General features: G+C 38.0%; 1 protein-coding gene across 1 annotated transcript in view; it reads left to right on the forward strand.

The window, feature by feature from the left end:
• Positions 1-16,163, forward strand: part of LOC107750809 (neuronal acetylcholine receptor subunit alpha-7-like) — a 19,547-nt gene extending 3,384 nt beyond the window's left edge. Inside the window, exons 5-10 of the mRNA XM_016566333.1 lie at positions 407-486; positions 4,702-4,869; positions 7,293-7,487; positions 10,149-10,235; positions 11,839-11,948; positions 15,277-16,163. Coding sequence (XP_016421819.1) covers positions 407-486; positions 4,702-4,869; positions 7,293-7,487; positions 10,149-10,235; positions 11,839-11,948; positions 15,277-16,062 — 1,426 coding nt within the window. The 3' untranslated portion in view covers positions 16,063-16,163. The remainder of the gene's footprint in view (positions 1-406; positions 487-4,701; positions 4,870-7,292; positions 7,488-10,148; positions 10,236-11,838; positions 11,949-15,276) is intronic.
• Positions 16,164-16,512: the final 349 nt, after the last annotated feature.

Below are 16,512 nucleotides of genomic sequence, written 5' to 3' on the forward strand. Positions count from 1 at the left end.
TGAAGTGTTCTGGAACAGTGTTGTAAATACAACTTAACCACTGATTTCTAGTCATGTCCTCTTTTGGAAGACCAAACAAAGTAGTTTCGCTTTCACAACGAAACACACGGCAAGCTAGAGTGAGCGGAGGCCGGAGGCCTATAGTGAGCGGCGGCTAGAGTGAGCGGCGGCTAGAGTGAGCAGCGGCTAGAGTGAGCGGTGGCCGGCGGGCTTGAGAACAGCACGGCCGGCGGATTCGACGAAGGAGCGGCCGGCGGGCTTGCGGCAAGAAAAATTTATATTGCATCATATGACCCCTTTAAAAGTGAACATTAATGTTTGGTGCTCATTGTTCGAATCTGGCTTGTAATATTTCCTGATACCCAACATAAAATGTCTAATATATGCACCCTTTCTCCATTTGCAGTGCAGATGACAAGTTTGACTCCACCTTCAAATCGAATATTGTAGTGAACTCCAGTGGCTACTGCAACTACCTGCCTCCAGGTCAGTGTGAACGCTTATGCTTAAGGTTTATGTCACATATAATGATAAAAGCAATAGTAAGCTGCGGTTCACAACACAAAAACACCAGTGGTATTCAAAGTAAAGCGTTAAGCTATAAAATGATTTCTGCATGGAAATAAACATAGGAAGGCAGCAGGAAGAGGTCACCTGTTTTATGGGAAGTGCAACAGTTGAAGGATGCATGAATATTGTCGGTATAAATGCAGTCATGCAGATGAAAAGATGTATTTTTTAAACCCGTTTAAGTATTAAAGAGTTCTCTGCATACTGAGTATGGAAATCAAAGAAGCCTCTTTCATGTGTCATAGTAAATGATGGTTCATCAATTTATAGATTTGTACGTCAGAAACAGGGACGCTTATGGTGCAAAAGGAAATGGGAAGATCGTGAATTATGTTGCAGCTACTTTATTTCCTCTGAGGGCAGTAGTGCTTAAGAATATGCATTGCAAATGCATATTGCATTTATTTTTGGAAAACTGAATGAGAACGGAAATCTCCGTTTGATGAAAATATATGCATTGTACGTTTAATACAGGCTGAAGCAATGACATGGTTTCTCCAGTCTCATAGATTCACAGTTTATGTCTGTGAAGAAAAACACCTCTTTTTCTTTCTCTTACATGCATATGCAGATTCATACACAACAACGCGCTCAGCACTAAAGCTGGAGTCTTTAAATAACCCTCAGAGTCACTGCAGATGCAAACAAACTCACATTTGCTATCACGAGCAGATCGTACCCCAATGGCTCGTATTTGCAGCTCAGGCTGATTTCATCGCAATTTAACGCTGCTTTTCTCTTTCTCGCATTAAAGTCATCCAGTCCCACAGTAGCAAACAGAAATCAAATGCCTTTTTGAAGTCAAGTCAGGCAGAGAGACGAGGAGAGAGAAGAAAAGCAGGGAGGAAAAAGACAGACATAAATAGAGAGAAAACCTCACATCTCGTTTTCAGAAATATGTTTATTCATTAGTGGCTTGTGGGCGTGAACAGGTTTTGGTAATCCAGCGATCTGGGCCGATGCCAGGAACACACAGAGAAAAAATAAAGCTTTGTTTATTTGCTGAAACTGTTTGTCCTGGCATCTGTGTCAGTCAGTGATGTTATGCACACGGATGGCGATAAGAAGATACTTGCAGTGAAAGGTGTTACAACACCTATGAATTTACCACATTTCATGAATTTAATTGATTATCTCTAATGAGCAAATCATATAAATCATGTCCAGAGTGTATTTTCTACAACGAAAAAAGTCTTGTTTAATTATAATTTTTTTTAATATGCATTATTTTCTTGACAATTAAGGACACCCTGCAGTTTTTATTAAATTAAATTAAATTTTATTAAATAATTTTTTTATTTAAATCAACATAAATTAAAAGCTATAAACAACTATGACAATGTATAATCATTGTGCAAATATATATATATATATTTGTAATATATATATATAATTTATAATGTCTTTGTTTAATTGTCATGCAATACAAATTATGCAAATAAATAAATAAATAATGAAAAAAAAAACATGCAATAAAAATTATTAATAAAATAATGCATTTATAGGAAAGGCTTAATTTTCTTTCTATTTAAATTTGGACTGAAATGTGACCTGGATATATTTTTGAAAGCTTTCATGATTTCTCAATACTCTGATTTTGAATGAAATGAACATGATTGCTATAAGTGTGCAGTAGCTCAGAGACTCATTTAGAAGTAATCTGCAATGAGCGGCTTGTGTTGACAGCAAACTTAATTTCGGAGTAGATTACCCTATTCTAATATTGACTCATCCGCGTTTGCGGTGGCATTCCTGTTGGTACTGACAGGAGATGCCCTGTAGGGCTGGTGACTCATTTTTCTGACAGATTCAAGGCGAACTACAGTGCCTGCATGTGTTTGAGTGTGTTACACAAAATCTGGGTGTGTATTTGGTCCATTTTGTTTATTTTTGCTGTACAAAGGTTTGATGAGGTTTTGGCTCTGTGTCTTTCTCATTTTGTTTATCTCAGAGAGTCCTCACAATGCAAACGTTGTGTGTGTATATACTGCTGACAAAAAGGTGGTGGTGACCAATGAAACACTTAAAACTACATGAATATTACATATATCAGCCCAGACATATGAAAGCGTGATTAGCAGGTGTCTAAGCACTCATAAGAGGTTTTTAGCATGCACCGGCTGCTTCACTCAGCTAGAGGTTTCTGCTCTTCTCTGCGTCATCTTATTCAATATTTTTCAGCATCTGTACTGCTTACCCCATGTCTCTCGTCTGAAGAATCCATTTAGCGGCAGTGGGTTTGCTAGCTCGCTAGCCATTCTTATTGATTAGCTTTTAGGATTAGTCACCCGGTTCCCTGGAGTAGAAGCTGTCGACATGAAGAAGAAAGGCAGCAAAAATCCAGCAGAGGTCTGAGGTGCTTAGACTGAGCTGTGTTTAAGTCCAGTATTGATTTAGATTTAGACTGATTTGAAAAAATCACCATTGTGCTCTTAAGTGTACTGTAAACTGCTCTGGATAAGATTTCTCTAAATGTCAAGATATTCGAGGAGGTTTTTTACGCTAGGGGGGTCCGGTTAGCAAAGACAAAAAAGGGGGTCAGTTTGAGTAATTCTCAGTGGAATGATTTTTGTGATTGGGAAACCTTTGGAAATGCAAGACTGGCTAATTTCTATAAGGGAGTCACACACTGTTAGCGGCATATTTTAGTTTGTGCCTACGACACAGTTTTTTTTCTAAAGTAAAAAAAAAAATCTTCTTGCAAATGCATTAGGACTGGCATTGGATCGTAGCCACATGGAAGACCCCCAGTTCCATAAGTAGGCTTGAATGTAATTAGTGCTGCTTTATAAGGCAGATTGCTCATATACTTAGGGTTAGGGATTTAAGCAAAAAACCCTAAGTATTAAACGTAGGGATATAAATAGGCACTGGATGTTGCTTGTTGATAAGAGTTGTGCTAAATATTTTTTATACCAGTCTGACAACAAAACATGCAAAAATATCTCATTATACCTACTGAAGAAGCAACCATAACAAGAGATAATAATATAGGGAGTTGATGTGAAAATACTGACATATTTAGCGTAGTCAAGGGAAGGAACAGCATGTTCTGTTGTTTTTTTCTCCTTTGAAATGCACTGAAATGCTTTGAGTTACTTATGCTCTCCTATTACTAGTGGTGTTTGCTACAAAAAACATCACTCTCACTTTGCTCATTTGAACAAACTCCTAAGCCTACTGTAACTTCACCCTCATCATGAATGATGATTACTGCATGAATGATGCATGTGCTTTTAGTTTGATAAGTGATTGAAACCAGGATAAGCTTTATTTCATGGCCATTAACAGAGCAACCACCGAAAACACCACCGAAACCAGATAGCAATTCTCTGACAGCCACTCAGAACACTTTTGAAATTGAAAAGTGTTGTGCTACAGCTTGCAGTTTGTCAGTTATGCTTCAATAATTCCATTCAAGCACAAGTACTGCTCACTTATACATCTGCGGTGATTTAGTCCTTGTGCATTTAAATATGTTTGCTATGTGAGAATCACTTATTCAGAACAGACTGTAAAAGGTTCATGGTGTGCTTTTTGGGTACATTTGCTGGATTGTTTAATCAGTGTTCAGAGGCAACATAAGCTTCCCTTTTCCTACCTTTGTTCCATTTCAAGTGTGATTTCTTCAATAAATATGGAAGTATCTGATTAGGAAGCTCTTCAACTGCTATGTGGTATAAAACAAATTACTCTTATTACTGGTCCCATCCATTTGTCATAATTTTTCTTTTCAGTGTTCAAAATGGCTGTTTGAAACAATAAACAAGTTTATCTGCCTAATTTGCGGTATTTAAGCTTGAGTGAGTCTATTTGGTTGCTGATATGACTCATCTAGCTGGTGTCTGTGTGTAATAATAATGAGAGTGTCAGCCTGGTTATCCGTACAGTGCATAAAGGTCTTTATGTAATGGTGTTTCCTAGGGCTCCGGCATTTCTGAATGTGTATCTTTTAACTGTCTGGTTTTACTCCAGTGAAAAGGTCAATTGGATTCAATTTGGCATTGGCTGCTGCAATATGGCGCTGAGGAAAAACCACCTTGGCATTTCGAGGCAGTACATTCGTCAGGCAGTTGAAATCAGAATGAAAATCAGAGATATTTTTTCTCATATTTGTTCTCTTCATTCCAGGTATCTTCACGAGCACCTGTAACGTGGATGTACGCTGGTTTCCGTTTGACATCCAGAAGTGCGAGCTTAAATTCGGCTCGTGGACGTTTGACGGATGGCTGCTGGATCTCCAGATGAATGAGGCTGATATCTCTGGCTACATGCCCAACGGAGAGTGGGATCTTGTGGGTGAGTGAGTAGAGACAGCTTCCCTTGTAAGCTTCTCACAACCAAGCGAACGTAACACGCACAGGCATATTATGACGTGCGCTTTGTGTTGCTGTAGTAACTGCCAACGGCTCAGGCAGCGAGAGGTCAGTTTGGCAGATGCATACTTAAATGGTTAAAATGCATACTGCATATTTTTGAAAAGCAGAGATGTTGTAAGTAGACCTTTAAAGCTTACAGGCCTGAGAACTCTTACCTGCTGTAAAGAACTGAAATGGCTTCAGAATTGGAAAAGAAAATATCCAGCCCATCTTGTTAAATTCATGTCCATTCATATTCATCCGATGAGCCTGTTAGTATTCAAATTAATGTAATTAAATTGAGTGGATAAGAGGAAGCGGCCTGGAAAAACATCTTGCACTGCACAATTCTGTCTCTTACTGACTCTCTTCTCATTTGCTTCATTGTGTAATTTGCTATTTTGCTGTGCACATCTGTAATATCATGCCAGTCACTCTCTTGAACTTCTCTTTAACATTTTTACAGAGTGCAACGGTTTACATTGTCTTAACAATACAGCCCTGTTGGAATTAAAACCAGCGGTTACACTTTTTTTTAAGGTGTCCTTGTTACAGTGTAATTATACATTTAAGTACTGAGCAATATTAATTAACTACATGTACTTATATTTATACCTTATTAGGTTTTGGCTTAGGGTTACTTGCATGTAATTATGCATAATTAATTGTTATTGTTATAGTAAGTACATGTAACATGTGTAACAAGGCCAAACCAGTTTACGGTTGTGATTTTCTATGTGGTCAGAATTGTTTATTTATGATCAATAACTGGTCCAAGCTGGTTTAGATTTTTATTTCACTGGATTACAGCCATTATGGATCAATCTGTGACGTGTTGAATGAACTGCTGATTATAGGCTGGTTATAACATCAAGTCAGTTATATAAAATCATAGATTGGTTTCATTTGAGTATATTTTTTGACGATTGTAAAAGCACTTCCACACCAAGAGTGAAATTAATAAGCCTCAGGCTGAAGAAAATGCCTCTGCCTCTGCACTTACTCCCAATTTCTCTCAACACGGGGACAGGAAATGTGTCACTGAATAAATAGGAAAACAAAGTAACTTGCATTACTTATTTGAAATCGTAACTCAGATATTTTCTTGTTAATTTAAAAGTAATGCGTTGCTATACTAGTTCCTTAAAAAAATGTAAACTGATTACGCAACTCCCATTACTTGTAATACGTTACCCCAGCACTGAGTAAGACTGCTCCTTGCTTAATTGTTAGTTAGTCATACTAGTTTATGTAACTGGTCCCTAATTAAAGCTGGAAGGTGGCTAAGCTGCTCAAGTTGGTTAACCATGCTTTAAAGCAGGGGTTCTCAAACATTTGGTTAACCTAAAATATTTACTTGCAGTACCCAAGAGAATTACTAAGTTACTATTTCAATAATTCAATGACACGTTTGCATGTTCACAGTAAAAAGAGGTTTATTTTGACTTTGTAGCTGGACTTTAAATTGGAAACAAACCTCTTTTTAGTTGTGTTAGTGCTTCAGTCCATTAAATTTACACTACAAGTTACAATAATAATAATAATTATGTCTTAAATTCTTCACTTTCAAACGTTCAAACCCTCAAGCTTTAAACATTTTAAATCCTTGAGCTTTTATTTTGGTGGAATACTCCTGTAAACTTCTGTCCCAAAAAGTTGTAAATAAATGTGTAAATAAGTTAAATTATAAAAAGATACAAAGCTGCTCTAAGATGCTGAATACATTGGATCATATTGCAATTATCATGCAGCCACAATTTTTTTTTTTACTTTACATTTTGTGTAATTAATTATTAGCTTTTCGTCAACTTGTTCAGTTCCCTCATGAACCCCAGTTTTAGGTAATTTCGTTTCATCGTGTTGTTCTAAACCTTTCCTCTTCCGTAGAACATAAAAGGTGTATTTTTGAAGAATGTTCTTGCTGTTTATTTTCATATAATGACACTGACTACAGAAAATTACACAAAATGCCTTTGGTTTTTCCGTGTCTTGTGACCAAACACAGATGTCAAACCTGATGCAGAATCTAATGGGAAAACATTTCAGTCTGTTTTGGTTTGCTTCTTGCCTTTTACATTTTTGAAAGGCTACCGAGATCTTTGGAGATCTCTAATGATGTTCAGACAAAAGGATGATGCTCAGTCGCAGAGAAGAACTTGCTTCTGGCTGGCATCTGCTGATTAGGATGTTGTTTTTCTCTAGTAGATCAAAGGTGGAAGAGCAACTTCGGCTGCTCTTGAGGACAACAGCATCTCTTTGAACAATCAGATGACCAATCCACAGAAAAAACAAGCACAGGTTTTTTTTTTTTATCCTTCCTTCATTATATACTCATTATTTTCCTCACAATCTGTGTATAATCAGGTGTGCCGGGCACAAGAAACGAGCTGTACTATGACTGCTGTAAGGAACCCTACCCAGATGTGACATTTGTGGTGACCATCCGCAGACGGACGCTCTACTACGCCTTAAACCTCCTCGTTCCCTGCGTCCTCCTTTCATCAATGACCTTGCTTATCTTTCTACTGCCTGCCGACTCCGGAGAGAAGATTTCACTAGGTATTATGAAAGATAGACAGAGAAAGAGAAATATATTGACAGCTTGTTGAAGCAGGAAAAAGCGGAGATGGCATCAAATTTAAAGATCTTCTTTTTTGGAGTTAGATTATGTACATGTTTTATAACTAAACATGACTGATTTAGAAGAAAGATGCTGTATATTTTTTGCATATCTCGATTTCAGTGCTGAGGAAAAAATTATTCCACAGGCTTGCCAAGGCCTAGCACAAAACAGAGAGCAGGGACATGCAAAAAAAAAAATGTGTGGGTGCTCATTTCATAGATAGCGCCTGATTGTGTCATGTCGAATGAACTCTTGGTTTACATCAAGGGCTTTTATCCACGTTTTTTCCACTCGCTGTCAAGAGACCTTTGCCATCAAAAGATGCAGACAGTTCAAAGAGGAGCAAAAACAGTCACCAGAGATTGAATGGAAAGAATTTTAGATACGTCTGTCAGGAAATGTAAAGAGGCATGAACTCACAGTATATAAGTAGAGGAGAGCGAGAAGATAGAAGCTTAGAGCAACCAAAGAAAATGGAAAAGAGGCAGTTTCCTCAATTCAAGAATGTGTATCACTGCAAGCACGGGAAGGGAAGTGCTTTGCTGTTCACTCATATGGGCAATTAATCCATTGATGTAATTAAAGCAGTGATGAGTCAATGTGTGTAAGAGAGAAAGAGAGAGAATGCATTGCACTTTCCAGGAACACGGCCTCTTTGATAGATGTAGTATCAGAAACTAGCTTAGGGTAGACCTCAAAAAAGTTCAAACATAAATTTGATATGTTTTTCTAAAAAGCATATATTAAAGGGATAATCTAGCAAAAATGAAAGTTTTGTCATCATTTACTCAACCTCATGTCTTCTGTGGAACACAAAGGAAGATATTTTGGAAAATGTTGGTAACCAAGCGCTTGTAAGCGAGAGGGTATGAGACAGCTCAGCTTTGGTTTAAAAGAGTTCAAAAACATTTGTTATCAGTCATAACTTAAGGGGGGAAAATAAAGCAGACACTGGACATGGATTAAGCTTTCTAGAGCGCATGTGATGACCGCCCACGTTCGCACACAACATCAAATGGAGTATACTTTGAAAGGCTACACGTTTGATTGTACGCATAAGCTAGCGTACGCGTACAAAAACAAGGTATATTTGGGGCTTTATACTAAAAGAAATATCTTTCGTGTTTAGCCATACAGGTTTGGAACGACATGAGGGTTAGTAAATATTGAAATGTAAAATTTTTGGGTGGACTACCAACTGAATCAGTGTTTTCGAATGAATCAGATGAGTGAGTGACTCAAAGACTCGCTCATTAAGACAGTCCCTCACTGTAAAAAAAAAAAAAATCTGTAAAATATAAATTTACTTTATTAATCCGAAGGAATTTTCCATATAGATTTTTTTACAGGTGTTTTACCTGTTTTTTTATTTAATTTTGCACTCCAGTGTTTTTTTAATAAACAATGCTAATTTTATTCCTAAATGAATCAGTGTTTTTGAATGAATCGGATCATAGATGACTCAGTGACTCGCGTATTAAGACATCACTCAGTGTTTTTGAATGAATCATTTGAATGAACAATTCAGTGACTCACTTATAAATCACTTGTTGCCACCTACTGACAGTTACTGAAAAATCCCCACCACTAATGCACAGGCTGTAATACAAGGTAATGCAAACAGTGAAAGGTCCAATAATTGTGTTCAATTAATCAGCATATAACAAAATTTATTCATTTTAAATTTTAATGGTAGCCCTGATGTAAAGCCAAGAGTGTTTTTTTTATGAATCCAGTTAGTTTCATTTGGTGGAGTATTTGTGACAATAATTTTATTGAGTGTTCATTATGCCAAGATAGCACTTATAAATCTAAGCAAAAAAACATATGCAAGAGGAAGGAGGCCGAGTGAGAGAGCGGAAGCAGATTTAAACAGCAGATAGAGATGAATTGTGTGTGTGGTGGGGAGAGAGGAGGGAGAGATGGATAGCAGCCGGAGAGGGAGGGAGATGACTTGAACTGAACTAAAGAGCAATTGAGGAAGAGAAATGGCCTGATGTAATTCACTTTATGTATCACTCCATCAAGCCCTGCACTGCCGTCCAATCAGATCCAATCAAATTCTGTCAAGATGAGTTACATCCAATAAGAAGCTGTGTTTGGGCATCTTATGCAGTGCCAATGTCGCACATAACTAGAGATACTGTATAACTACGCATTTATTTTAGTGGTCGACTGCTATTGGTTTTTCAATGGCAGATGCTAATATCTACACTGCCGGGCTGGAGATTTAATGCCAATGAATAGAAAAATAAATACATGTTATACATATTAAAGAATTATTATTTATAATATATATACTACCATTTGTAGACATGACATAGTAATACAGAATATGATTTATAGTAATAAGAGATACAAAAATGAGCTCAGATTAAATAAACTTTAATTTCATACAGTTTAATGAAGTCGAAAATGTTTTGAAAAAAAAAAAGAAACTACATAAACAATACATATCTAAAAATGTCCAAATACTGACCAATTCATTGACCTGGACCGGTCAACATTTAATATCTTGTTATATGTGTATAATTCATTATGCAATTACATGTATGTTTCATGCAGTCCATTTCTTTTTGTTTTATACCTATTCACAGGTATTACTGTGCTACTCTCATTAACAGTCTTCATGTTATTGGTGGCAGAAATCATGCCAGCAACCTCAGACTCCATCCCGCTAATAGGTAAAGCATGCATGTCTGTGTTGGTGAATATTTTAAAGGAATTGTTTATCTAAATTTGCTGCAAAAATGTACTCGCCCTCAGGCCATCCAAGATGTCCAAGATTTAGTTTCTTCAACAGAACAGATTTGGAGAAATTTAGCATTACATCACTTTCTCACCAATGGATCCTCTGCAGTGAATGGGTGCCGTCAGAATGAGAGTCCAAACAGCTGATAAAAACATCACAATAATCCACAAGTAATCCACATGACTTCAGTCCATCAGATACCATCTTGTGAAGTGAAAAGTTGATCGTTTGTAAGGAACAAATCAATCATTAAGACGTTTGGTTTCCAGCTAAAATACAAGTCCTCTATCTGTAATATTCTCCAAAGAAAAGCTGTCTCATCCGAATCAGGAGAGAAATATGTGCAAGCATCGATTACAAGCAAACACAGACCAAAACAGTTATAAATATATGTCAGTGGATTTTGATGTAGGAGGACAACAGGGGATGAACTTTTTCACTGAAGGAAATGTTATTAGCGATCATGGACTTGTATTTTAAGCAGAAGTGGTGGTTTAAAGTTAAAATGTCTTAATGGTGGATTTGTTTTTTTTTTACAAACACACAGCTTTTCACTTCACAAGATGTTATTTGATGGACTGGAGTCGTGTGGATTACTTGTGGAATATTGTGATGTTTTTATCAGCTGTTGGAACTCTCATTCTGACGGCACCCATTCACTGCAAAGGATCAGTTTAAAAAACAAGTGATGTAATGCTAAATTTCTCCAAATCTGTTCTCATTAAGTAACAAACTTATTTTCATCTTGGATGACCTGAGGGCGAGCAAATTAAAATTTTTTGGGTGAACTATTCCTATAGTATGTTTCATACAGTATGTTTCAGTATTTCAGCATGTATCCCTCTTAGTTCTTTTGCAAATTACAACACACGGCTCTTTGAATATATTAGAGTCTTCATTCAAGCCTTTGATCTTATTGTTAATGATATGTAAAATTTGGTGCATAAGGATGTATATTTTACGTGTGCTGAGATGCACACATTGCACCACTGAAGAATAAATTGATCACCATTCTGTATCACGGCCAAAAGCCCTGGTCTTGGCAACCATACGCTTGGCTTCTCATGGTAATTTGCAACATGAATCGTAAAAGACCGCTAACTGGAAATGATGAGCAGGTCAGGAGAGAGAAGAAGCAGGAGAAAAATAAAAATGAAACCGACCTAGAGATGATCCTCCAGAAGAAAAAAAAAAGTCCGCACCACATTCTCTTTTCCCACCCTCTGGTTTATAGGCCCTCAGAAGCCGCAAAGATGTAATCTGCAGAAATGCGTTTGCTGGAAGAGTGTTCACCCACAGCGCTTTGTCTCTCCTGTCTGCTTCCCCCTCTCCTTTATGATTGAGTTTTTATGGTTCACTCATCTGTTCCACATTCTGCCTTTCTTCCCCGCGTCACTCTTTTATAATCAATGCCCCTTTTTTGTTACATTCGCCCTGGTTTTTACTAGCATGACTGGATGATAAAAGGCTATTCTGCTAAGAGAGTAATAAATGAAAGGTTTATGCATACTTTTCTCTCTTTGTTTCTCTCTCAGGACAGTATTTTGCCAGTACAATGATTATTGTTGGAATGTCAGTTATTGCGACAGTGGTTGTGCTCCAATATCACCATCATGACCCCAACGGAGGGAACATGCCCAGATGGGTACGTCTATTCACACACAAACACATAACACAATCAATACCCTGATTCACAAATGCAAGCAGCAGCGTCTATCATGTCAGTTGCATTGAAAGCAGTAATTTACTTATTCAATGATAATGGAGATAAAGCCAACAGAAGGGGACCAAATGAGTAAATAGGATGCCGATGGATATAGATCTGCGATCTGTCGGCGCTGATGAATGACCGTATTTGAGCATTCTGCAAGCCAATTAGCAGCTCAGCTGATGTGCCCCAGTCCTGCTGATCGAACCCCATTCTTTTACAAAGCCAAATGCAACAACAAGAGAAAGCTGACAGGTGTATTTACTGTGTCACAACTGGATTTTTACGTGCTTCTTAAAAAGAATGACATTATACGCTACTGTTCAAATGTTTGGGGTTGGTAAGGTTTTTTAAATGTTTTTGAAAGATCTCTTTTATGCCCACCAAGGCTGCATACATTGCGTATTACAATTTCAAACGACTGTTTTCTATCTGAATATAATTCAAAATGTAGCTATTTTTTCCTGTGATTTTCAACAGCCATTACTCCAGTTTTCAGTGTCACATGATGCCTCAGAAATCATTTTAATATGCTGATTTGCTGCTTAAGAAACATTTCTTACATTGAAAATGTTTTAATGTTGAAAACTGCTGTGCTGCTTTATATTTTTGTGAAAACCATGATGCATTTTTTTCAGGATTCCTTGAGTAGAAAGATGAACAGCATTTATTTGAAATAGAATTATTTTGTAACATTCATGTATTTACTGTCACGTTTGATGAATTGAAAGCATCTTTGCTAAGTAAAAGTATTATTTCAATGGTAGTGTATGTGTTAGGGTGGCCATATGTGCCGTTCATACGGGACAAGTCCTGGTCAGGATTTTTATATTGCCTAAAACATCCAAAGTAGTTTGACCAATAACATGCAGGTATTGTATATAATCGACCAATCGTGGCACGTGAGAAGGTGAGATCTACAGAGGACGATCAAAGCGATGCAAATACGCGCACGTGTTTGTTCGTTCGTTCGACTTGAAGCGTCGGTGCGCACCAATCATTGTATGACACCAAAGTACCACGAGAGCGATTCGAAAGCATAAGGAGTCTGCTCTGCTCTCGTGAATGTCATACAACGATTGATCTGCACAGTGCAAACAGCCAAAACCTGAATATTTTAGGCAATATAGAAATCCCATACAAATGGCCTGTATGGTCACCCTAGTTAGGGTGGCCTCAAAAGGCTCAAATCTCAATGATTTTCTGGCCGTTAGACATGACTTCTGTCTTCCTTAAATGTAAGTCTATGGAATTTTTTAGCTGCTGAACAAAAATTGTGTGCCTCACTGCTTATAAAAGTAATAGCACATTTCAATTTGAGGATTAATAATTAATACTAAGGTTAGAGGTTTATTTAATCTCTAACTCAAAGTATGAGCAATAATAATTAGTGGCACGCTTGCCTGAGCACAACGTCCTAGGATCCTATCCTGGGATCAGCTTTTAGCAACATTCACACCCAATGCACAACATGTGTAGTTACTGAAAATGTCTGCCAGAGCCATGGCTCAAAGGAGTTGAAAAAGAAAACCCTCTTTAACTGAACAACCGGGAAAAAGCAATGCTTACATAAATCTAAAGAGCTAAAAAGAGATACAGTTCAGAAGAAGATGCTAAAAGGTGGATACTGATCAGGGAAAGATGTTGTTGTGATGCTTGTCAAACCCTCAAGGGCAAACACACACCTCAACTGTCTAGAGAGTGTCTTGGTAATGCCTGTTTTTTCATTATATATATTCTGCAAAGTTTTTGATATTGCACTAGTTGCACTGCTGTTGTTAATGACAACCAAACATGCATTGTGTGATCTTTTAATACACCAAAATGTGTGAAGATGCCAAAAAAGGACCTAGTTGCTTAAACTGCAGTTTTTCTGTGGATGAAAGCATTGCCAACCCCACTAGTCGTACATTTTGCCATGCTTTATGCCTCTCCTTGGCCAGGACTCGGCAGTGCAATTGAATAATTCTAACTTGTCACCTCTTTATCTCTCTCTGCGTCATAGTCCTTGCTGTCATATGTTGCTGTTTTACAACTCCTTTCCTTCCAAAACCTTTCCCCTCTTGACTCAGCAGACGCTATATGAAAAAAAAGATTTGCATGGATTATTTTACTTTATTTGTTGTTCAGACAGTGCTGTATAACCTTTTGTTTAGACTGTACGTGAAGAGCATATGTAGTATATATAGTTCAAAACGGCTTGACATGCTGCTGTGAAATGCATGCTTCCTCTTACCTAAATACATAAAGTTATCAGCTTGCACATTGGATTTTACTTTTAATATTCAAAGCTAATGTTGTTTACTGAGAAAGCAGGATATGGGTAAAATTTGATTCAGTTTTAAAAGTTGGTACCGTAGGGGAATTAGGAAGATTTGAGATTTATACAAAGAGATTATTCTTAACTTGGTATCTCCAAATAATTCCAATTACACTGTTTTATTAATTCAGTTTTGAATAAATCATCCTTACAGTATCCACAACTAGCAACACTGGAATGAGTAGCACTAAGAAACACATATAGTTCAAGGTGACTTTTATTTATCATACATTTTTGAATAAGTATTGATTATAAAAGAGTAGCATGGAGTGAGGATTTAAAATCAGTAGAAATAAATCTGATGTACTTTTTTATATAAAATATGAGGATTATTATAACCAACACACACACACACACACACACACACACACACACACATTCTTTTCTATATAAGGATATATTTTATATTTATTATATAGTTATATATATGTTAAATAGTGTATTTAATTACTCAGTGTTCAAAATTTGAAGCATTAAAGGGATAGTTCACCCAAAAAAGAAAATTCTATCATTAATTACTCACCCTCATGCTGTTCCAAACCCGTAAGACCTTCATCTTCGGAACACAAATTAAGATATTTTTGATGAAATCTGAGAGCTTTCTGACCCTGCATAGACAGCAACACAACTGAAATGTTCCAGAAGTTCAGAAACATAGCAAAGAGATCGGTAAAATAGTCCATGTGACATCAGAGGTTCAACTGTAATTTTACGAAGCTACGAGAATACTTTTTGTGCGCAAATAAAACAAAAATAATGACTTAATTCAACAAATTTTCTCCTCATCCCATCTGTGAGTAATTAATGACAGAATTTTTTTTTTTGGGTGAACGATCACTTTCAATAATCATAACACCAACAATAAAAAAATGTGTTAAATGTTTCTACACTACAATTGCATAATCTCTTATACACATTCCTCCCTGTTCCTCTGCCTTCTCTTAGGTTCAGATAGTCCTGCTCCAGTGGGTGGCATGGTTTTTGCGTATGAAGCGTCCTGGTGAGAGTGAAGACCCTGAGCGTCCTCCTTGTGCCCCTCACTTAAGACGTTGCTCTTCAGGTTCCCAGAGCGGCAGCCTCCCAAACGCACCCGGTTCTGCCTCTGCAGACCTGCACCACCACCACCACACATCCTCTACGCTACACCCGCTTCATCCCCAAAGCCTCTTTCAAGCCGCGGCGGCCGCTGGCCACACCCACCATCTTCACAATCAGACCAACAGTGCCAACATCAATGGCAACCTGCTTTACATCGGGTTCTCCAGTCTCGACGAAGCTTCGCCACCATCCTTGCTCGCCGAATCTGTGCAAAGAAACAGCATGTCGGGCGGCCCACGTCCTGCAGTGGTTTCGCCTCCAGCAATAGGATCCAGCCCACCACCTCACCTGCCCTCACAGTTCTGCAGCCCTCCACCGCCTCCCACTCCCAATCTGGAGGCCACGGGTTGTCCGAGCACAGTGTCTGGCGGCGGCGGAGGCTGTTCTTGCTCGGGGACCAGTGGCGGAGGAGACCCACAGCTTCAGGCTATTTTAGAAGAGGTGCGATACGTTGCTGATAGGTTCCGCGGACAGGATGAGAACGACAGCGTGGCCGAACAGTGGAAGTTTGCTGCAGCCGTAATCGACCGACTTTGTCTGGTGGCATTCAGTGTTTTCAACATCATCTGCACCATCTCCATTCTTATGTCAGCACCTAACTTTGTGGAGGCAGTTTCCAAGGACTTCATCTGATTGCTTTGTTGGAAAAGAACGTGCATTCGGGAAACTTGGGTTTGACAGTGAATGGGGAATATTCATCTCCCTAAAACAATGACTTAGCTTTTTTTTCCAAGACTGTGTTTGGAATAATGCAGAATCTTGAGGTCTGGATCGAGAACGCTTCTGATTGGACATTTAAGGCTCACTCAGACATCTCAAACTGAACTATAATGTTGGTGGAACGCTAAAGACCTTCACCGCAAGGTGTCTGTAAATGACGATCGGGTTGGTTCACTATATGGTAAAATGTTCGGAAATGGAATGAATGAAAACCTAAACATAAAAAGTGAAACACTGATTATTGACCTTCTAACTGTGTTGAACGCCTCATAACCCGAACCTCTGAGGAACGGCCAGTGAAGTGTTACTCAAACTTGTCAGACATTGTACATCTTACATCTAGCACAGTGCAAAACTTCTCTA

The sequence above is a fragment of the Sinocyclocheilus rhinocerous genome, unplaced genomic scaffold, assembly GCF_001515625.1.
Source record: "Sinocyclocheilus rhinocerous isolate Xijiao unplaced genomic scaffold, SAMN03320098_v1.1 scaffold2437, whole genome shotgun sequence".
NCBI lineage: Eukaryota > Metazoa > Chordata > Actinopteri > Cypriniformes > Cyprinidae > Sinocyclocheilus > Sinocyclocheilus rhinocerous.